The sequence below is a fragment of the Loxodonta africana genome, chromosome 7 (assembly GCF_030014295.1).
Source record: "Loxodonta africana isolate mLoxAfr1 chromosome 7, mLoxAfr1.hap2, whole genome shotgun sequence".
Taxonomy (NCBI): Eukaryota; Metazoa; Chordata; class Mammalia; order Proboscidea; family Elephantidae; genus Loxodonta; species Loxodonta africana.
In genome coordinates, this window is record NC_087348.1 from 115275881 (window position 1) to 115299327 (window position 23447).

The 23447-nt window shown below is 39.1% G+C and overlaps 1 protein-coding gene across 2 annotated transcripts in view; it reads left to right on the forward strand.

Annotated features, from left to right (window-relative positions):
- Positions 1 to 41: 41 nt before the first annotated feature.
- Positions 42 to 23447, forward strand: part of CEP57 (centrosomal protein 57) — a 50153-nt gene continuing 26747 nt past the window's right edge. Inside the window, exons 1-2 of one of the 2 annotated variants that reach the window (XM_023554732.2) lie at positions 42 to 288; positions 14828 to 14984. In XM_023554732.2, the coding sequence (XP_023410500.1) occupies positions 14864 to 14984 (121 nt within the window). In that variant the 5' untranslated portion in view covers positions 42 to 288; positions 14828 to 14863. Of the gene's footprint in view, positions 289 to 343; positions 725 to 14827; positions 14985 to 23447 lie in introns of those variants that run through there. The other variant, XM_003415656.4, reaches the window with a different exon arrangement.

Genomic DNA, 23447 nt, shown 5'->3' on the forward strand with positions numbered 1-23447 from the left:
TCTAATTGGGCAAAGGTTCGCGAAAGGTTTCCTCCGTGTCGACTCTCTCTTTTCTTTGCTTTTTATTGGACCAAATCATTAAGCCCCTCCTAGTCCGATTTGTTATTCGCCAAAAGGTAAGCACTTCACCTGGAGAGGCGTCACCAAGTCAAGCTGACGGTCTCTCCGGTGTTTAACTCAAAGGAACAGATGGAGTTTTGAGCTTCGCATTCGTTTTTATTCTGTTTCAACCATTCAGTTTAATCGCCACTGGAGACAATACCATTCCTTACCCACATTTTCTCCTCGGTAAGGCCCGCCCCTCCGTAAAACCCCAGCGCAGTCTACTCGCCCGCAACGTTAGAGGCCCGCGGCCGCCTCAGTTACGCGCTACCTTGTGACGTCTCCGGGGGAAGAGGCGGATTCTCTTCTACTACAGGAAGGCGTCCGCTTTCCTGATTGGCTATTCAAGACGTCCGTCAGGACGTGTTGCCCTTTCGGCGTGCGCTGTGAGCGTGTGTCTCCCTGTGGGGGGTGTGTGACAGGGTTTCTATACCCGACGCCAATACTCCTGCCCCTTCCATCAGGGGCTCGGTTTGAGGTCGCCCCTGGCGGGCGACTCTCGAATCTTGACGAAAAGCACAAGAACCCCGACCGTCCCGGAGCTGCGGAGGCCTGCTGGGCAGGCTGAAAGATGGCGGCGGCGGCGGCGTCGGTCCCTGCAACTTCTGGTTCTCAGTTGTCGGTAAGAAGTGGTTGGCATGCGAATGGGCTCCAGGTCGATCCTGGCTCCTCTTCGCGTTTCCTCACGCTTCAGGGCGCTCACTTTCCAGCTTCTCACCCCATCCTGGGGAACGGCGGGGGGCGCCTCGATGGCTCCGTTCTACCCCACCTTCCACTGCTCCGCTGACGAGGAGGCTTGCACCTTTTGGTTTGGCTTCCAGTGAAACAAACCTGGTCCATCCCTAGCTCTTTGCGCATTCACCCTTCGGCCTAGCAGCCGAGGTTACGAACATTGCAAGGACTCAGCGGGGATGACTGTACTCACTCCGTGGCCTGTGAAAAGCGTATAGTTCCTTTGGTCACGTGGGTGTAACGGCCCCTCTTGGAAACTCGCCGAGACCAGGTAGGCTCGCCAGTCTGATTAATAGACAGCTCTTAACGAGTAGTCCGTAGTTTCTCAAGTGCATTCTGGTTGTTGCTATGCTGTTTCCATAGCTTGCATTGCTGACTCCCCTTCCATCCTCTTGGTAACTTTGTTCTATGGTCACCGTAGTCAGAAGCCCGCGCTCGCCAACTCCCACGGTATTACTACGCTGCAACGTGTAAATGCCATTTGTCACGTGCTTTTCTGTTATATTTTAATACGCTTTTCTTTAAACTTGTTCGGAGTTGGAGAGACTGACGGCAGGGGACGCTGATCCTAGATATTGTTTTTGTCTCCACAAGGGCCACCAGTTCAATCACTGACATTTGTCAAATTGAAGTGTTGAACCCTTAGTGTCTTGGGGACCGCCGCATTGGGACGAGATAGGAAGTAAATGTGACAAGGCTTAGGTTAGAGCTGTTTTCTCTTCTTCAGCAAATGCTGAGTGCCCGGCATACTATCAGGCTCTAAGACTACACAGATAAATAGGATAGAATTCCTTCTCTGAAGGAACAAAGCATTGAAGAGAAACTATATGTAATTAGGTAATTGTTACACGGTATGGTTTGATAAGTGCTACCATATTATATATATTACCATATTAGAATGATCTAGGCAAGAGTGATTAGCACTGCTTGATTAGGTGAGAGGTTTCCTAGAGAAGAAGGTGGGGCTGCGTGAAGGAACTGTGTTTGCTTTGCAAGAATAAAGGACAGAGAAAAATTCATCTCAAGCATGTGACAAAATTTAATAGTGCTTTCAGTAAACTTGAAATAATTTGGAATGAGGAGAGGTAATGTGAAGGTAGAGTTGGGTGAGATGAATTGGAAAAATAGATAAAAGTGTAATTTTGGAAGACCTTGTATGGAATCTGGGGCAGAAGAGGGGTAGAGGCGAGAAGACTGAAGACAGCATCAGGGTGAAGTAATAATGTCATAGAAGCTGAGGAAGAAAGACTTTAAGGATGGTAAGAGCAGAGTCATCTCGGGGAAGTCACACTTTTCCTTAGTTTCAGCTTTTTTTATGGTTATCTAAAGAGTTGTGAGGAGGCCAGAAGTAACCTTTGGGGTTTCAGCAGAATGGGGGTAACAAGTTTGCAGGGTGGTCAGGAGAAAGAATGAGTCAAACAATTGGAGTTCATTCAGGAGTTGTATCAAAAAAAGGGAAGATAAAGGTAAAAAGAACTGTTAGATTATTAGAAAGGGATGTCAGTAGATGGATGAGATTTTTACGTGTAAGAGACGAGATTAATTAAACTTAATTAGCCGAAGAGGGTTTTTTGCTGCTCTCCAAATCTAGTAGCTGGGAGCCGAAGGAGCATTCTTAGAAATTTCGATGTGAGCTGCTCTCTGCCAAGACCACCAATGGGTGGTGGTATTGGAATGTGGTCAACAATTAATCCCTATGTACCTTTGACACATGTTCCAAGGAGTGTTTAATATGAAAGCATATATATATTGTTTGTGCTAAACTCAGCTTTAAGTGGATTCTGTCAGGAGCCAACTAGAATCCTTCACACACTAAATTATGATAATCTCTACTAACTTAACCTGCTACATCCAAATGTCTAATTTGGAAGCCACTATGTCACAACACAGCAGTGACCAGATGTAGTCTATTTCTCAGTGTCCTCTCAGAAATAAGGTGTATCTCTGCATCTCCACCATGGCCTACAGAATTAAAACAAAACAAAACACTTTAGCTTAACAAACAGCTGATCTTAACATAGACACAGCATGAAATACTACAACATGAATTCAGAAGGCCTCTTGTATTCAGATTTCATAGTTGTGAACATTGAGCACACGGAGTTAGATGCTTTTACCAGGCAACGATTTTTAACAGGTAGATTCACAAATAGCACAATGTTTAGAAAGCAGCTACTGTATAAACCTCAAATGTGATCAACATTGAAGCAAGTATAGGCTTGAATTGGTCTTTTTAAGTATTTGTTGTTAAAAGCAACAACAGCAGTAAAAGCAGCAATATAACATTTATTGATTACTATGTATCACTCACTAGTGGAGAGGGCAGGTAAACAACTATGATTGGGAATAAATTAATGCTAAAGTAGAGGCAGCAGGGTATTGAAACAATATCTTTTTTTATTTTCCCAGTTATTGTGGTCAACACCTGTATGTCACTTTATATTTGAATTAATAAGCTAGTCTCATATTTGGTTTCCCTGGCTTTACCCAAATCCTTTAACCAATCTGCACAGTAACTTCATATTACTTTTCCATAAACTTTTAAAAGCAAATATAGATTTTATAATGTTAAATATGTATGATTTGTTTTAGAAATTGATAAAATGAATGCCTTTATGCTCCTTTTTTTGTATCTTCCTGGCTCGTTCTCTCTCTTACTCACTCACACATACAAAATCACTACCATAAATTTGAAGATTATCATAATATCTGATACTCATATAGTTTTATAAGGAGCCCTGGTGACACAGTGGTTAAAGTGCTCGGCTGCTAACCAAAAAGGTCAATCTGCTACCATAATGATTTACAGCTTTAGAAACCCTGTGGGTAGTTGTACTGTCCTGTAGGGTCACTATGAGTCGAAATTGACTTGAAGGCGGTGAGTTTGGTTTGGTTTGTACATAGTTCTACATGGCAGGTGTTGTTTTAAGCATTTTTCATATTTTAATTCATTTAATTCTCACAATAACCTTTTGAGGTTGGCATTAGAATTTGCACATTTTGGATGAGCAAAATGAGGCACAGAAGGGTTAAGTCAAGGTTACACAGCTAGTAAATGGCAGAGCCTGGATTAGAACTCAGGCAGTTTGGCTATGTAACCATAAATTTTTTCTACCTAATTATTTCCATATGTAGATGTTGTCCTGCTTTTTTTTTTTTTTTTGTAAGCTGAGTGATCATTTAGTGGATTGCTTTTTTTTCAACATTAACTTTGAGAATCATCTATGTTGATATATGTAACATTCTTTCATTTATACTTTTGTATAGAATAGTATCTCGATGGTTTTGGAGTTTTAGAATTTTTTGTTAGCTATTATGAACAATGTTATTGTGATCATCTTTGTGTGTAAATCATGTGCCATGTGCAAAATTTTCTTTAGCAATTCTGAAAGGGTGGTCCCAGGATCCTTGGGGTTCTTGAGACCTGACTTAGGGGCTCCACAAAATCTTTTCTTATCCGACCACATATCTGGGACTCTGTCTTAGTTAGCTGGTGCTGCTATAACAGAAATATCGCAAGTGGATGGCTTTAACAAACAGAAATTAATTCTGTCATAGTCTACTAGAGTAAAAGTCCAAATTCAGGGTCTCAGCTTCAGGGGAAGGCTTTCTCTCTCTGTTGGCTCTGGAGAAGGATCCTTGTCATCAATCTTCCCCTGGTCGGGGAGCTTCTCAGTGCAGGGACCCTGGGTCCAAAGGACATGCTGTTCTCCTGGCTCTTGTTTCTCGGTGGTATGAGGTCCCCCGTCTCTCTGTTTGCTTCTGAGTTTTATATCTCAAAAGAGATTTAGACACAACCTCATCTTGTAGATCTAGTCACGCTTCGTCATCATAACTGCTGCTGATGGTACTGATGTTAACATCGTGGATTTATTACTATTTTTAATTATTAAACATCTAAAAATTCTCAGCTTTCATTTTTAGTGTGGTGAATGTCAAGATATAAACCTTTGGGGTTTTTAGTAATTTTTAAATGCGTAAAGGGATCCTGAGACCAAAAGTTTGAGAGGGACAGTTCTAGAGCAGACTTCAAACTGCACATTTGGCTGTGAGTTACAACTCAGTACACTGTTCATTGTGGAATGTATTTAGTGGCTCAGGCCATATAATTAAAAAGGGAGGAGAAAACAGTACAGTGAATATACTTGTGAATGAAATTGCTGGGTCGTAGAGTATGTGCATCTTCAACTTCACTTGGTAACGCAAAATTTTTTTTTATTTAATCTTTTATTGTGTTTTTGATGAAGGTTTACACAGCAAATTGGGTTCCATGTAATAATTTCTATGTATGTTCAGCGACATTGGTTACATTTTCCACATTGTGTGAACATTCTCATTATTTTGGCTCTAGTTGTTCTGTTTCCATTAATCTAGCTCCCCTGTACCCCTGACCTTCCCATTTATGCTTTTGGGTAAATTTTGACCATTTGACCTCATGTAGATGATTTTTTTTTTTTTAAGGTGCACGGTATTCATGGGTCATTGTTACTTAGCTGAAAGGTAACCTCCAAGAGTGGTTTCAGTTCGTAGTTTAAAGGGTATCTCAGGGTGATAGTCATGGGGGTTCCTCTAGCCTCTACAGGTCGATTAAGTCTGGACTTTTTATAAGAATTTGAATTTTGTCCTACAATTTTCTCCCGTGGTATCCTGGACGATCTATTGTGTCTCTGGTCAGAACGGTCAGTAGTGGTAGCCAGGCACCATCTAGTTCTTCTGTCTCAGGATAGGTGAGGCCGTGGTGGTTTGTGTAGGTAATTAGTCCTGTTGATTAGTTTCTTCTTTGAGTCTTTGGTTCCCTTCTTTCTCTTTTGCTCCAGACGAGTAGAGACCAATAGTTGTATCATAGATGGCTGCTCTCAAGTTTTAAGACCCCAGATGCTACTTACCAAACTAGAATGTAGGACATAAACTTTGTGGACTGTGTTGTGCCAGTTGACAGAGCTGCCCCTCAAGACCCTGGTCCTAAGCTTTCAAACCCAGTAAACCAATCCTGCAAGGTGTTTGGTTGTGTCTGGGAAGCATCCATGACCATGCCTGGTATGTGCTTTGTTATATATATGAATGTATGTGCAGCATACACAAACATGTATATGCATATACATGCATGCATCTATACACACATATACCTTCCTTTACACATGCATGTCTACATATGTAACCACTGACACATTTTTTTGTTGTTACTGCTGTTGTTGCAAAATTGTACATGTTATAGCATTTACCAGTACCGTCCCTTATTTTTGTGTTCTTCTTGGTGTCATTGTTAACCTTGGTCAAGTTGTTACATTTGGTATTGCCTTTCCCATCACCAAAAATAATAAGTGTCTACTGTTTAGAGAGTGATTTTTCCCCTCCCTCCCCCTCCCATCCCTGTTAACCACAAAGAACATTGATTTCTGTATGTATACCTGTTTTGTCTTTTTATAAAAATGGGATCATGGAGTATTTGTCCTTTTTTGATTGACTTATTTCAGTTAGTGTAGTGTTCTCCAGATTCATCCATATTATAAGATATTTCACAAACTCATCATCATTCTTTATAGCTGTGTAGTATTCCATTGTGTGTATAGACCACAATTTGTTTATTCATTCATCTGTTAATGGCACTTAGGTTTTTCCATCTTTTTGCTATAGTGAGTAATGCTGCAATGAATATAGGTGTGGATATGTCTATTCGTGTCACTGCTATTAGATCTCTAGGGTATATACCTAGGAGTGGGATTGCTAGATCATAAGGTATTTTCTATTTCTAGTTTTTTGAGGAAGCCTCATACCATTTTCCGTAGTGGTTGTACCATTTTACAAACCTATCGGCTGTGAATACGGGTTCCAGTCTCCCCACAACCTTGCCAGATTTGTTGTTTCCTGTATTATTATTATTATTTTTTTTGGTCAGTGCCATTTTTGCAGGGACAAGAAGGTATCTCATTGCAGTTTTGATTTGCATGTCTAATGGATAAATCTCAAGCATCTTTCCTCGTATTTGTTGGCTGCTTGAATGTTATCTTTGGTAAGGTGTCTGTACATGTCTTTTGCCTATTTTTTAATTGAATTGTTTTTTCGTTCTTGAGTTGAAGTTTTCTATATATTTTAGAGATTAAACCTTTATCAGATAGATCATTTCCAAAGATATTTTTCCCAGTCTGTAGGTTCTCTTTATACTCTTTTGAAAAAGTGTTTTGATGACCATAAGTATTTCATTGTTAGGAGGTCCCAGTTATCTAATTTGTTTTCTGTTGCTCTTGCATTTGTAGTTGTGTTTGGTAGCTAAGTTGTTTTTCAAAGAGATTGTACCAATTTACATTCCCACCAGCAGTTCCCTCTATTCTGTGTTCTCTTTGTTGTTGTTGGGTGCCCTGGAGTTGAGTCTGACTTGAGTCTGACTTACAGCGATCCCATGTAACAGAGTAGAACTGCCTGTAGGGTTCCCTTGGCTATTATCTTTACAGAAGCAGATCACCAGGTCTTTCTCCCATTACGCCATCCCCAGACCACTCATTGCTTTCAAGTCGATTCCAACTCAAAGCGGCCCTATAGGACACAGGAGAACTGTCCCAAAGAGTTTCCAAGGAGCACCTGGTGGATTCGAACTGCCAACCTTTTGGTTAGTAGCCATTGCTTTTAACCACTATGCCACCAGAGTAAAACCTCCCCTTAGGGTTTTCAAGACGTGGCTGGTGAGTTTGAACCGCTGACCTTTTGGCTAGTGGGCAAGTGTGTAACCATTGTGCCTCCAGGAGTTCCTTATATCATCTTTAACAGATAGTATTGTCCCACTTTTAAGTTTTTGCTAGTGGAGGGTAGGGTGTGAAGTGGTATACTTTCTGCTTCAAAGTTGTGTTTCCCTGACCATTGATAAGGTTGCACTTTTTTTTTTTTTCCATACGCTTACTGGTTGTGTGTGTGTTTTCTTGTGAAATGCCTGTTCATGTGTTTTGTCTGTTTTTCAACTGGGTTGTCTTTTCTTATTGATTTATAGACATTCTTTATGTATTCTAGATGTTAATCTTTTGGTCTGTTAGGGGTATTCCAAATACACTAGTATGTAGCTTGTTTGTGTGTGTGTGATGCCTTCTGATTAATAGAGTTTCTTAATTTTAATATAGTAAAATGTATTAATTTCTTTTTTATGATTAGTGCTTTTTGTTTCTTATTTTAAGAAGTTCTCCCATATCTCCAAGGCATTAATGGTATTTTCTTTTGCAAATTTTAAAGTTGGGGCCCTTTGAGTCCTTATTTACTTGAAATTAATTTGTATGGTGTGAGGTGGATACCAATGTAATGTTTTTACTTAAAATGAACAATTATCCCAGAACTACTTGTTGAAAACTCATTCATCCCTCAATGATTTGCCATTCCAGCTGTCAATATATTAATTTTTCCACATATTTATGGCTGTGTTACTGGGCTCTTTGCCCTATTCTCTTCTTTGTCCCTGTGTTAATACTCACTGTGTTGCTATTCTCCTTCTTATTTCCTCATTCCTCAGGAAAATTATATATGTTCTTGGGCCTTCGCTGCTGTTTAACATAAATTCTAGAGTCTCCTACTGAAATTTTAATTGAATTTCTAGCTCGATTTGAGAATAACAGATGTTCTTAAGATACTGAGACTTCTGTCAGTGGTGAACATTCTGTTACTTTGTTTATTTAGATCTTTATCATTTTTCAATAATGTTTTGTGATTTCAGATAATGCATATCTTTTATTAATTTTATTTCTAGTTTATTTTTTATCGTATAATATGTATTTTAAGTTGCATTTTCTAACTAGTATATAGAATTTTTACTGGTTCTTGCATGACTGTATTGCCCAGCAACCTTGCTAAATTCCAATTAGTTGTAATAATTGAGTATTCTTTGGTATTTTCTATTTAGAGTGTCATAACCTGTGAAGTTGGATCCTTCCTTTTTTATCTTAATATCTGTTATTTCTTGTCACCTTAATGTGCAAGCTAGGAACTGCTGCAGTACAGTATTGACCAAAAGTTGTGACAAGTATATATTCTTGTTCCTGATTTTAGAAGGAATGCTTTTAATTTTTTTTAAATAATTTTTATTGTGCTTTAAGTGAAAGTTTACAAATCAAGTCAGTCTGTCACACTTAAGCCTGTATACGCCTACTACATACTCCCATTTACTCTCCCCCAGTGAGTCAGCCAGCTCCCTCCCTCCAGTCTCTCCTTTCGTGACTTGTTTTGCCGGTTTCTAACCCTCTCTACCCTCCCATCCCCCCTCCAGACAGGAGATGCCAGCACAGTCTCAAGTGTCCACCTGATACAAGGAGCTCACTCTTCATCAGCATTTCTCTCCGTCCCATTGTCCAGTCCCTTCCATGTCTGATGAATTGTCTTTGGGAATGGTTCCTGTCCTGGGCCAACAGAAGGTTTGGGGACCATGACCGCCGGGATTCTTCTAGTCTCAGTCAGACCATTAAGTCTGGTCTTTTTAGGAGCATTCGGGGTCTGCATCCCACTGTTCTGCTCCCTCAGGGGTTCTCTGTTGTGCTCCCTGTCAGGGCAGTCATTGGTTGTGGCCGGGCACCATCTAGTTCTTCTGGTCTCAGGATGATGTAAGTCTCTAGTTCATGTGGCCCTTTCTGTCTCTTGGACTCATAGTTATCGTGTGACCTTGGTGTTCTTCATTCTCCTTTGATCCAGGTGGGTTGAGACCAATTGATGCATCTTAGATGGCCGCTTGTTAGCATTTAAGACCCCAGACGCCACACTTCAAAGTGGGATGCAGAATGTTTTCTTAATAGAATTTATTTTGCCAGTTGACTTAGAAGTCCCCTTAAGCCATAGTCCCCAAACCTGTGCCCTTGCTCCACTGACCTTCGAAGCATTCGGTTTATCCCGGAAACTTCTTTGCTTTTGGTCCAGTCCAGTTGAGCTGACCTTCCCTGTATTGAGTATTGTCCTTCCCTTCACCTAAAGTAGTTCTTATCTACTAACTAATCAGTAAATAACCCTCTCCCATCCTCCCTCCCTCCCCCCTCTCGTAACCACAAAAGAATGTGTTCTTCTCAGTTTATACTATTTTTCAAGATCTTATAATAGTTGTCTTATACAATATTTGTCCTTTTGCATCTGACTAATTTCACTCAGCATAATGCCTTCCAGGTTCCTCCATGTTATGAAATGTTTCACATATTCGTCACTGTTCTTTATTGATGCGTAGTATTCCATTGTGTGAATATACCATAATTTATTTAACCATTCATATGTTGATGGACACCTTGGTTGCTTCCAGCTTTTTGCTATTGTAAACAGAGCTGCAGTAAACATGGGTGTGCATTTATCTGTTCGTGTAAAGGCTCTTATTTCTCTAGGGTTGCTTTTTTTATCATTGAGTCTGCATGCCATGGATTCTTTGTAAATTTTTTTTTTTAGTAGGGTGAGAAAATAGTTCTACTTTTAATAATGGCTAAATATTGAATGCTTTTTTTTAAAACATTTGATGATGCGATTTTTTGCTGTAATGGAATGGATTACGCTAAAAGATGTTATAAGTTCACTTGGTCTTACATTCCTGGAATAACCCAATTTGATCATACTGTTTTATCCTTTCTTTGTAGTTGGGTATGGTTTGCTAAAATTTTTGTTTATCATATTTAAATTTCTTTATGAGGAAATAATGGCCTGTAATTTTTCTTTCTTACCTTTTTCTTATCTGATTTTGGTATCAAAACAAACAAAAAAAAAATTTGCCATTGAGTCAATTCTGCTTCATAGCAACCCTATAGGACAGAGTAGAACTGCCCCACAGAGTTTCCAAGGAGTGCCTGGTAGATTTGAACTGCCCACCTTTTGGCTTAGCAGACATAGCACTTAACCACTATACCACCAGGGTTTCCTTTGGTATCAAGGTTGCCTCAAAATATGCATGCGTTCCTCTTTATTAAAGCTTTTGTGTAAAAACTGAGTTGTTACTTGATTTTTTTTTTTTTGTAATCAAATTGATTCCTTAAAGTAATTGCATTGATTGTATCCCTAACCTGCTCGTAACTCTCCTTTATGTTCCTCCACCATCAGACCTTGACTTAGTTCTCCAATTTTCTTTCACCTTGTGTACACAAACTTTTTTCAGCCGAACTGGTATATTCATTAGGCTGGCAACAACTGCTTTCCAATACCCGTTTCTAGTTTGTCAGGATTCAGGTTAACCTATAAGGAAGGCCCAGTTATCAGTTTTCGGCCCTATCAAAAACCTTCCTTGGGCCCCCTTATCTGAAGCAAAGTTCTGTTAAATCCTTCTGAATTTAATTCGCATTTTGTCTGTGTTAAAGCCAGCTTGGCAGCTCCTACCTACTCTGTTGTGTTAAAAGTTTTATCTTTCTGAGTTCTTCTAGCCATATTGCACATTCCATTTGAAAAGAAGGCAAATACATAACACATTTAAAAAAATTCTTTACATTTAACACTTAACACTCTCGTACACAGAGATGTTTAATAGTATTTGAATTATAACCGTTCCTAGGTCGGACATTTTGCCCTAACAGCTTAAGCCACCAGGAAAATTAGTGGTCAGGTTAGATATTTTGTCTTCAATCTTGAGAGTTTCTCCTGGAGTTATATCATTTTAATTGGAGAAAATTATCAACTGCTTGGAGCCATGGAGAGAGTGCTGGTTGAGGAGTTGGAAGACTTGGGCTCCTTATCAGCTGAGACCTTGAACAAGTGGCTTAAGTTTTCTTACTCTATTTTCATGTATATCCTGGGGTAATAATATTTGGTATGCCTACTTCAAAGGGTTCTTGTGATAATTAAAGTAGAGGAAAAGATGGCAACAGTTAGAAAAAATTGTTTTGAGGGATTTATTATAAAAGTTGAGAAATGAAGCAGGAGCTAGAGGGGGCCCTGAAGTCCAGGAAAGTTGTTTTTGTCTTTCTTTTGAAAAAAGATGGTACCAAGCAGGAAAGTGGTTAATTATAGGATCCAAGCCTTTGGGTAGGCAAATGGAGATAGGCCTGCTACTCAAAATTCATTGTGTGTTTCAGGGGAGGGAAAGGAGAGCAAATCAGTACACAGATGTAGGAAGATCGGTGAATTCTCATTTGAGAACTATTTAATTGCAAGTTTATCACATATTCAGTGTAATGAAATTTCCCCTGATTCTTCAGAGAAGGATTGGATGATTCAGAACCTTTTTGAGTCTCCTTTTCCTCTTTTGTAAAAACAAGGAGAATGTACTAGATGATTCCTATGGTTCTTCCCAACCCTTAAAAATACCACTGCCTAATGTTGATAACTTTTCTTCAGTTGCTTTCTCAGTTGAACGGACCTGGCTGTTAATGATTCCTCCTGTTTTTAATTGATACTTTTTTTTTGGTTACTGTTTAGCATTTCTTAGCTTTATTTAATTTTAAAATAGTTCATATAAGTCATTTTTAAAAGCTATTTTATGTTGTCTTCTCTTTGCTTTTGGTTGATTTATGTATTTGTTCTTCCTGTTCTTCCCATCATATTGCTGGCAGCAAATGAGCATGTTAACCCAACACATTCACAGGGACTCACATTGGTTAAATCCTGACATTCAAAACGAGATGGCTGACAAGAAAATGTAATACATTTAGAATTGATTTTCCAAACAAAATCTCATTATAGCTTTTGTTTTTACATACAAAGATTCTCCTTAGTTTGTCCATTGACTAAACGGCATTTTGATGATAAGTGACAAATTTTGTTAAAGGACAAATTCTTGAACTGTTGATTTTCTAAGTATAAGTCAGCAAATTGGATGAAGATGATTTGTTTATTTTGACAAATTGTTATGCACAGTACAGTGTTCACTTACTCTAGTAAAATTGTTTCAACAATTATTAGTGAATCTAGGGGTGGTTTTTGTTTATAAAAACCCTAGGAGGCAGTTCTGTCCTTTAGGGTCACTGTGAGTCAGAATCAATTTGACAACAATAGGTTCAGTTTTTTTATTTTATTTTATAAGGAGAAGCCCTGGTGGTACCGTGGTTAAAACACTCAGCTGCCAACCAAAAACTCAGTGGTTCAAACCCATCAGCCGCGCTGTGGGAGAAAGATGAGGCAGCCTGCTTCTGTAATGATTTACAGCTTTGGAAACCCCATGGGACAGTTCTACTCTGTCCTGTAAGGTCAGCATGGGTGGAACTGGCTCAGTGGAAGTGGGGGTTTTTGTTTGTTTGTTTGTTTTGTGTTTGCTTTATATTGACAAGGAGTACTTCCTAACAATTGAACAGTAACTGTTAAATAATAAGATTCTGGTGTGCAAAGGGTTAAATGCAGTCAGTTGTTACAAAACGTTGGTGGTTTCAGTCTATCCAGAGGCATCTGGTGATCTACTTCCAAAAAATCAGCCATTAAAAATCATATGGGAGCGAGCGCTGTTTTACTCTGATTCACATGGGTTGCCATGAGTCAAGATCAATTCAGTGGAAGGAGGTTTCTGGGGTAAGGTTGTATATAACCAGTGAAGACCTAGTTTCTTTGTGAATAATCATATTTAAAATTAAGCTGTGCAATAATTTGTGATGTTTTGCAGGAACTTTGGCTGTGGTATGTATTTTAAGAGTCGAAAATTCATCCTGTTTTCTAGTCCTCTTCAAAATCTGACGTTAAATTGCCAAATAATTTGAGAAACACCAGATATTAGTCCTTCTATTTTTGTGTTATTTACATGTGAATATTACAGTACACTTATCATTTATTTACCGAAGTACCCACCCCTCCCAAGGTCTCTGCCTCCTCCTCTAATTTTTACAGCACCAAAGCCAAACCCATTGCAGTCGAGTCAAATCCGACTCATACTGTCCCTATAGGACAGAGTAGAACTGCCCCATAGGGTTTCCAAGGAGCGCCTGGTGGATTCAAACCACTGAGCTTTTGGTTGGCAACCGAACTCTTAACCACGGTGCTAAGAGGGTTTCCCTTTGCAACACAGTGTGTGTTTTATATTTGCTTTCTTAAGTCAACTAGTAAATTGAATGTATTTTTTTAACACTGATGTACAGTCTTCAGTTTTTAATCCAGTATGAAAATTATGATGTCTTTTATTCCAGTAAGTTGGTTATTGGTTATTTTAAAATCTTTATTGTTTCCTTGTACTTTTTCGGACAAAGATTACTCTGGTGCTTTATAAATAGTCATAGTTCTTCAAAGGTGAGAAGTGAAAACCTGGTTTGACAAGGCCATTTGAAGAAGAAAAATGGATGTTTGTGAATTTTGAACCATTGGCAGTCATACCTTCCACCTCAAAACCACCAAACCCACTCTCGTCGAGTCGGACTTGGCCCTCAGCTTATCCGTTACACCCACTACTCTGTCTACCAACAGGAAGTTGCCTGTAATAAACAGAACTCCACAGTTAACACCTCCTGGGTTGAAAATCATGTGGAATATAATCCTAAATTTGAGAGAATCCCATTCATGACAGAATGGTATATATGTGGAAATAAAGTTTTATGTTTGAGTGCTTGATAAGCGTTAGTTAATTGTTTCTTATTTCTTTCTAATGAAATGTACATTCTTTGAGTTGAGAACCATGCCTTACGTTCTTTTTGTATTCCACAGTTTTGGACATTTCATAAATATTCAGAAAGTATTTAGTTGGTTGGGGATAGATTAAGTCATTTTTAGTAGTTCTTAATCTTGTAAAAAGATAATATTTACTTTCCTGAATGTACATTTCACTGTACATATTTTTTAAGTACAGTATATTGGTTGTGAGTACCATATTTAAGTATTTGTGTACAGCATTTGTATTCAAGTTTTGTGGGAATTACTTGCTTTTTATAGTGCTTGCCTACATTTAGACATATATGAAACTCTTTAAAAGTCATATTTAAAAGAAAAGCAATGGTTGTATTTTACTGTGTATAGTAAGTGGGATCCTTTTTTTTTTTCTGTTGTCTCTCTCAGTGTGATATATGAACAGTCCAATTCTTGGTCATGAATGCATGTATTTACATGCTGTTTGTGGGTTAGATTTTCGAAATATAACATCTATGTCTTTATTTTTCAGAACAGCTTAGCCGAACCATCAAGGTCAAATGGGAATATGGTTCGCCATTCTTCATCTCCATATGTAGTATATCCACCGGATAAGCCTTTCCTTAACAGCGATATGCGACGCTCCCCAAATAAGCCTACATTTGCCTACCCGGAAAGCAACAGCAGAGGTAACAGAGGCTAACAAAATAGCTGTTATTTTGTTTGGTCATTGCTTAAAACTTCATAATTGTGCCTTCCATTTATTTTAAAATTAGAGGGGGAAAGCATATTATCCCCCTTACTTCCTACTTTTAGCCTCCTCAAATTTAAGCTCTTCTTGTGTATCTTGATCGTTAACATCATCACCCACCACATCCCCAAGCTAAAATCCCTCGAGTCATCTGTGTTTGATTGCTTTGTCATCTCTGATATCAGTCAGGAACCAAGACTTGTGTTTCTGCTTATAATATCCCAGAGCCTATTGGTTCTCTCTCTTTTCATTCTCATCGCTTTGCATAGATAATTTTATTGCATAGGTAATTGTTATAAACGCCTAACTTATATCTCTGTCCATGGTCTCTCTTTCTTCCCTGGTTAACAACATTCTTGCTATTTGTCATCTCTCCCACTTAAAAAAAAAAAAATTTTTTTTTTTTCAGCACCTCTCCATGGCTTACATAATAAAGCTTTAGACTTTCCATAATCTGGACTCTACTTGCCTCATCCCCGGCCCCTCTTCCGTTCTTCTTTACGTATACATCCTTTGCTCTGACTACTTTGAAATATATTTATTCTTGGAACTTGCCATGTGTATTAGTTTTCTTGCTGCATGACACATTACCACAAACTTAATATTGTAAGTGAACACAAATTTATCATCTCATAGTTTATGTAGGTCAGAAGTACTGGTGAGCTTAGCTGTGTCCCCTGTTTAGGGTCTGAAATTAAGGTATCAGCTGGGCTGAGTTCCAAACTGGAAGCTCTGGAAAATAATCTGTTTCTAAGCTTACTCAACCCAATTCTGGGTTGTTTCTAAGCTTACTCAACCCAATTTTGGGTTTTTTTTTTTTTAAGCTTACTCAGGTTCTTGGCCAAATTCAATTCCTTGTGGATGTAGAAGTGAAGTCCCTGTTTCCTTCCTGGCTGTCCAAACGAAAACCCATTGCCATTGAGTCGATTTCAACTCATAGCAGCCAGGGCTAATCTTTGCTTCTGGAGGCTGCCTGCATTCCTTCTCATGCTTTCCTTAGGGTCCCCTAACTGTGCGTGAAGTCACTTTCATGTTTCAAATCTCTGATTTTTGCTGCATCTCTAACCATAGCTGGAGAAAATTGTTTTTAAGGACTCATGTGACAAGATAATCAGGAATAATCTCCCTACCTTAAGGTGTATAAACTTAATTACATATGTAAAAAGTCTTTTCTGCCATGTAACATAAGGTGTTTACAGGTATTAAGTATTAGGGTGTGAATGTCTTTGGGTGTCCAGTGTGCCCTCATACATTGTGCCTACCACCCCATCCGTGTTCACCTTACAAGCCTTTCACATGCTGTACTGTCTTCTTGATATTTTCTTCCTCTGGTAGAATTATACTCATGCCTTAAAGTCCAGATTATTTGTTTTTTCCTCTGAGAAATCTTCCTTTCTCTCCACTACCTTTTCTAACATATATATCTCCCTGCCTTCCCCAGATCTCTCTTCTGAATTGTCTTTGTGCTTTGTTCATACCTCATCCAAAACCAAACCAAACCAGTTGCCATGGATTCCAACTCATGTTGACCTTCACTAATTGTGGGGGAAAGGAGGTGGTGGTTTTTGTATCCTTCCCACATTGAAAGTAGGTTTTGTTGGATTGATACTTTGTAAAAAGCACTATGAAAGTATAATGGATCCTAATGATGATCTGTGGGCATTGCTTAAACAGCCCACCCACCACTCTGTGAAGGAGTCAAAGAGGCTTAAGAAAAAGCACATTGGTTTTCTATTGTGTACTTTTCTTCTTAATTCCCTTTACTATTTGTTCCCCATTCTCTCTTACATTTCTTAAAACCACTAGTGACACACTCAAGCAGTGTGTTAACATTAGCAATTTGCCTTTCTCTGAACATTTTTTTTAAAGTTTGTTTTCATAGATATAAAGATGAGAACTAGATTAAATACAGTAGTGAAAGGATTAATGTCTAATCCTTATACCTTATTTGAGGAGCCTGGTGGTACAGTGGTTATGTGCTTGGCTACTAACCAAGAAAGGTCAATGGTTCAAACCCACCAGCCGCTCCATGGGAGAAAGATGTGGCCAGCTGCTTCCGTAACGATTAAGAGATTACAGCCTTGGAATTCCTGTGGGGCAGTTCTACTCTGTCCCGTAGGGTTGCTGTGGGTTTTTATACCTTACTTATATTCTAGCAGTCCACCTGGTGGCGTAGTGGTTAAGTGCTATGGCTGTTAACCAAAGGGTCAGGAGTTCGAATCCGCCAGGCGCTCCTTGGAAACTCTATGGGGCAGTTCTACTCTGTCCTGTAGGGTCACTATGATTTGGAATTGACTTGACGGCACTGGGGTTTTTTGTTTTTTTTTTAATTCCTGCTAGAAGTCTGTTGCTTATTTTGTGCTGATTTTTTGATAACAAGGAGTTGTTACTGAAACCTACCGATAGTTGCTTTACTGTGAGCTTTGAATATTTTTTGCTTTTTGAACCTATGTTATTTGAACGTTGTGCAACTTTTGTTATTAACAAGGCATTTCTTAAAATTGCCGGAGTCCTTTATTGCTATATTCTGATATACTGTAGCACTCTGTGGATGTAGTGTACCACTTTCTTCATTGTTTTACTAACCATTAATTAGTCTTTATCATCATCATCGTCGAGACACAGTATCTTATAATTAAAGAGGTTTTTAGTAAGTAAACCCTATGGAGCAGTTCTGCTCTGTCCTGTAGGATCGCTACGAGTTGGAATAGACTAGATGGCAATGGGTTTGGTTTGGTTTGGGTTTAGTAAGTAAGTTGAATATCAAGTATTGAAATTTTTTTTTTTAATTTTTATTGTGCTTTAGGTGAAAGTTTACAAATCAAGTAGTCTCTCGGACAAAAACTTATGTACACCTTGCTAAACCACTGCCATTGAGTTGATTCCGACTCATGGTGACCCTATAGAACAGGGTAGAACTGCCCCATAGAGTTTCCAAGGAGCGCCTGGTGGATTCAAACCGCTGACCTCTTGGTTAGCAGCCGTAGCTCTTAACCACTACTCCACTAGGGTTTCCGTACACCTTGCTGTGTACTTCTAACTGCTCTCCCCCAGTGAGACAGCCTGCTCCTTCCCTCCACTCTCTCTTTTCGTGTCCATTCCGCCAGCTTCTGACCCCCTCTGCCTTCTCATCTCCCCTCCAGATAGGAGATGTCAACATAATATCGTGTGTCTCCTTGATCCAAGATGCTCATTCTTCACCAGCATCTTTTTCTATCCCATTGTCCAGTCTAATCCCTGTATGAAGAGTTGGCTTTGGGAATGGTTCCTGTCTTGGGCTAACAGAAGGTCTGAGGACCATGACCACCAGGGTTCTTCTAGCCTCAGTCAGACCATAAGTGTGGTCTATTTATGAGAATTTGGGGTCTGCATCCCCCTGCTTTCCTGCTCCCTCAGGGGTTCTCTGTTGTGTTGTTCCCTGTCAGGGCAGTCATTGGCTGTAGTCGGGCACCATCTAGTTCTTCTGGTCTCAGGCTGATGTAGTCTCAGGCTTATGTGGCCCTTTCTGTCTCTTGGGCTCGTGATTACATTGTGTCCTTGGTGTTCTTCATCCTCCTTTGATCCAGGTGGGTTGAGACCAATTGATGCATCTTAGATGGCCGCTTGCTAGTGTTTAAGACCCCGGATGCCACTCTCCAAAGTGGGGTGCAGAATGTTTTCTTACTGGATTTTATTATGCCAGTTGACTTAGATGTCCCCTGAAACAATGGTTTAGTCCGCTTGTGCTGACCTCGCCTGTATTGTGTGTTATCTTTCCCTTGGCCTAGTTCTTACCTACCATCTAATCAATGAATACCCTTCTCTATCCCTTCCTTCCTCTCTGCCTACCCCATCTCATAACCATCAAGGAATATTTTCTTCTCTGTTTAAACTATTTCTCAAGTTCTTATAATAGTGGTTTTATACAATATTTGTCCTTTCGCAACTGACTACATTCACTCAGCATAATGCCGTCCAGATTCCTCCAGGTTATGAAACGTTTCACAGATGCACCACTATTCTTTATCAATGCATAGTATTCCGTTGTGTGAATATACTATAATTTATTTAATCATTCATCTGTTGATGAGCACCTTGGTTGCTTCCATCTTTTTGCTGTTGTAAACAGTGCTGCAGTAAACAAGGGTGTGCGTGTATCTGTTCATGTAAAGGCTTTTATTTCTCTAGGATATATTCCAAGGAGTGGGATTGCTGGATCGGATGGTAGTTTTATTTCTAGCTTTTTAAGGAAGCGCCGAACCAGTTTCCAGAGTGGTTGTACCATTTTACATTCCCACCAGCAGTGTGTAAGTGTTCCAGTCTCTCCACAGCCTCTCCAACGTTTATTGTTTTCTGCTCTTTGGATTAATGCCAGCCTTGTTGAGATGGAATCTCATTGTAGTTTTGATTTCCATTTCTGTAACCGGTAATGATTGTGAGTGTTTCCTCATGTATCTGTTAGCTATTCGAATGTCTTCTTTAGTGAAGCATCTGTCCATATCTTTTGCCCATTTTTTAATTGGGTTATTTGTCTTTTCGTAGTTGAGTTTTTGCAGTATCTTGTAGATTTTAGAGATCAAGTGCTGATCGGAAACATCACAGCTAAAAACTTTTTCCTAGTCTGTAGGTAATCTTTTTACTCTTTAGGTGAAGTCTGTGGATTGAGCATAGGTTTTTTGTTTTTTTTTTCTTTCTCTGCTTTAAGTGAAAGTTTACAAATCAAGTCAGTCTGTCACACAACTTATATACACATTGCTACCTATTCCCAATTACTCTCCCCCTAATGAGACAGCCCGCTCCTTCCCTCCACTCTCTTGTTCATGTCCATTTCGCCAGCTTCTAACCCCTCCACCCTCTCACCTCCCCTCCAGGGAGGAGATGCCAACATAGTCTTAAGTGTCCACCTGATCCAAGAAGCTCACACCTCACCAGCATCCCTCTCCAACCCATTGTCCAGTCCAGTCCCTGTCTGTAGAGTTGGCTTCGGGAATGGGTCCTGTTCCTGGGCCCACAGAAGGTCTGGAGGCCGTGACCACTGGGTTCCTTCTAGCCTCAACCAGACCATTAAGTCTGCTCTTTTTATGAGAATTTGGGGTCTGCATCCCACTGCTCTCCTCCTCCCTCCGGGGTTCTCTGTTGTGTTCCCTGTCAGGGCAGTCATTGGTTGTACCCAGGCACCATCTAGTTCTTCTGGTCTCAGGATGATGTAGTCCCTGGTTCATGTGGCCCTTTCTGTCTCTTGGGCTCGTAATTACCTTGTGTTGTTGGTGTTCTTCATTTTCCTTTGATCCACGTGGGTTGAGACTCATTGATGGATCTTAGATGGCCACTTGCTAGTGTTTAAGACCCCAAACGCCACACTTCAACATGGGATACAGAATGTTTTCTTAATAGATTTTATTATGCCAATTGACTTAGATGTCCCTTGAAACCATGGTCTCCAAAGCCCCGCCCCTGCTACACTGGCCTTCTAAGCATTCAGTTTATAGAGGAAACTTCCTTGCTTTTGGCTTAGTCCAGTTGTGCTGACTTCGCCTGTATTGTGTGTTGTCTTTCCTTTCACCTGAAGTAGTTCTTATCTACTACCTAATTAGTGAATAAGCCTCTACCACCCTCCCTCCCTCCCTGCTCTTGTAACAAAAAAGAATGTTTTCTTCTCAGTTTAAACTATTTCTCAAGTTCTTATAATAGTGGTCTTATACAATATTTGTCCTTTTGCAACTGACTAATTTCACTCAGCATAATGCCTTCCAGGTTCTTCTATGTTATGAAATGTTTCGCAGATTCATCACTGTTCTTTATCAATGCATAGTATTCCATTGTATGAATATATCATAATTTATTTATCCATTCATCCATTGATGGGCACCTTGGTTGCTTCCATCTTTTTGATATTGTAAACAGTGCTGCAGTAAACATGGGTGTGCATATATCTGTTCGTGTTAAGGCTATTCTTTCTCTAGGATATATTCCGAGGAGTGGGATTGCTGGATTGTATGGTAGTTCTATTTCTAGCTTTTTAAGGAAGTGCCAAACCGATTTCCAAAGTGGTTGTATCATTTTACATTCCCACCGGCAGTGTATAAGTGTTCTACTCTGTCCACAACCTCTCCAACATTTATTATTTTGTGTTTTTTTGGATTAATGCCAGCCTTGTTGGAGTGAGATGGAATGTCATTGTAGTTTTGATTTGCATTTCTGTAACGGGTGATGATTGTGAGCATTTCCTCATGTATCTGTTAGCTACCTGAATGTCTTCTTCAGTGAAGTGTCTGTTCATATCTTTTGCCCACTTTTTAATTGGGTTGTCTTTTTGTAGTTGAGTTTTTGCAGTTTCATGTAGATTTTAGAGATCAGCTGCTGATTGGAAATGTCATAGCTAAAAACTTTTTCCCAGTCTGAAGGTAATCTTTTTACTATTTTGGTGAAGTCTTTGGTTGAGCATCGGTGTTTGATTTTTAGGAGCTCCCAGTTATCTAGTTTTTCTTCTGCATTGTTAGTAATGTTTTGTATACTGTTCATGCCATGTATTAGGGCTCCTAACGTTGTCTCTATTTTTTCTTCCACGATCTGTATTGTTTTAGATTTTGTATTTAGGTCTTTGATCCATTTTGAATTAGTTTTGTGCATGGTGTGATGTATGGGTCTTGTTTCATTTTTTTACAGATGGATGTCCTGTTATGCCAGCACCATTTGTTTAAAAAGACTGTCTTTTTCCCATTTAACTGTTTTGGGGCCTTTGTCAAATATCAACTGCTCATATGTGGATGGATTTATGTCTGGATTCTCAATTCTGTTCCATTGGTCTGTGTATCTATTGTACCAGTATCAGGCTGTTTTGACTGTTGTGTCGGTATAAATCAGCTAGAGTGAGGCCTCCCACTTTGTTCTTCTTTTTCAGTAATGCTTTACTTATCCAGGGCCTCTTTCCCTTCCATATGAAGTTGGTGATTTGTTTCTCCATCTCATTAAAAAATGTCTTTGGAATTTGGATTGGAATTGCATTAAATCTATAGATTGCTTTTGGTAGAACAGACATTTTTATAATATTAAGTCTTTCTATCCATGAGTAAGGTATGTTTTTCCACTTATGTAGGTCTCTTTTGGTGTCTTGCACAAGTGTTTTATAGTTTTCTTTGTATAAGTCTTTTACATCTCTGGTAATATTTATTCCTAAATATTTTATCTTATTGGGTGCTACTGTAAATGGCACTGATTTGGTGATTTCCTTTTCAACGTTCTTTTTGTTAGCGTAGAGGAATCCAACTGATATTTGAATGTTTACCTTGTATCCTGATACTCTGCTGAACTCTTCTATTAGTTTTAGTAGTTTTCTTGAGGATTCATTAGGGTTTTCTGTGTATAAGATCATGTTATCTGCAACTAGAGATGGTTTTACTTCTTCCCTGCCAATCTGGTTGCCCTTCATTTCTTTATCTAGAGTAATTGGTCTGGTTAGGACTTCCAGCACAATGTCGAATAAGAGTGGTAATAAAGGGCATCCTTGTCTGGTTCCCGATTTCAAGAGGAATGCTTTCAGATTGCCTTCATTTAGGCTTTGTGTAAGTGCCCTTTATTACGTTGACGAATTTTCCTTCTATTCCTTTTTTGCTCAGAGTTTTTATCATGAATGGGTGTTGAGCTTTGATTTTATCAATTCATGCAAATGCCTCTGCTGCATGAATTGATAAAATCGTGTGATTCTCCTTTCTTGTTTTATTTATATCATGGATTACATTAATTGTTTTTCTAACGTTGAACTATCCCCATATAAAAAAAAAATCCGCATATACCTGGTGTAAATCCCACTTGGTCATGGTGAATTATTTTTTTGATATGTTGTTGAATTCTCTTGGCTTGAATTTTGTTGGGGATTTTTGCATCTAAGTTCATGAGGGATATAGGTCTGTAATTTTATTTTTTTGTGGTGTCTTTACCTGGTTTTAGTATCAGGGATATGCTGGCTTCATAGAATGAGTTTGAGTGTATTCCATCCTTTTCTATGCTCTAAAATACCTTTGGTAGTAGTGGTATTAACTCTTCTCTGAAAGTTTGGTAGAACTCTGCACTGAAGCTGTCCGGGCCAGGTTTTTTTTTGGGAGGGGGGAAGTTTTTTGATTACCTTTTCAATCTCTTCTTTTGTTACAGGTCTATTTAGTTGTTCTGTTTCTGTTTGTGTTAGTTTCGGTAGGTAGTGTGTTTCTAGGAATTCATCGATCCATAGTTTTCCAAATTCATTAGAGTACAATTTTTTATGGCAATCTGATATGATTCCTTTAATTTCAATTGAGTCTATTGTAATGTCGCCCATCTCATTTCTTACTCAGGCTATTTGCCTTCTCTCCTGTTTTTCTGTCAGTTTGGCCAATGGTTTATCAATTTTGTTAATTTTTTCAAAGAACCAGCTTTTGATTTGTTAATT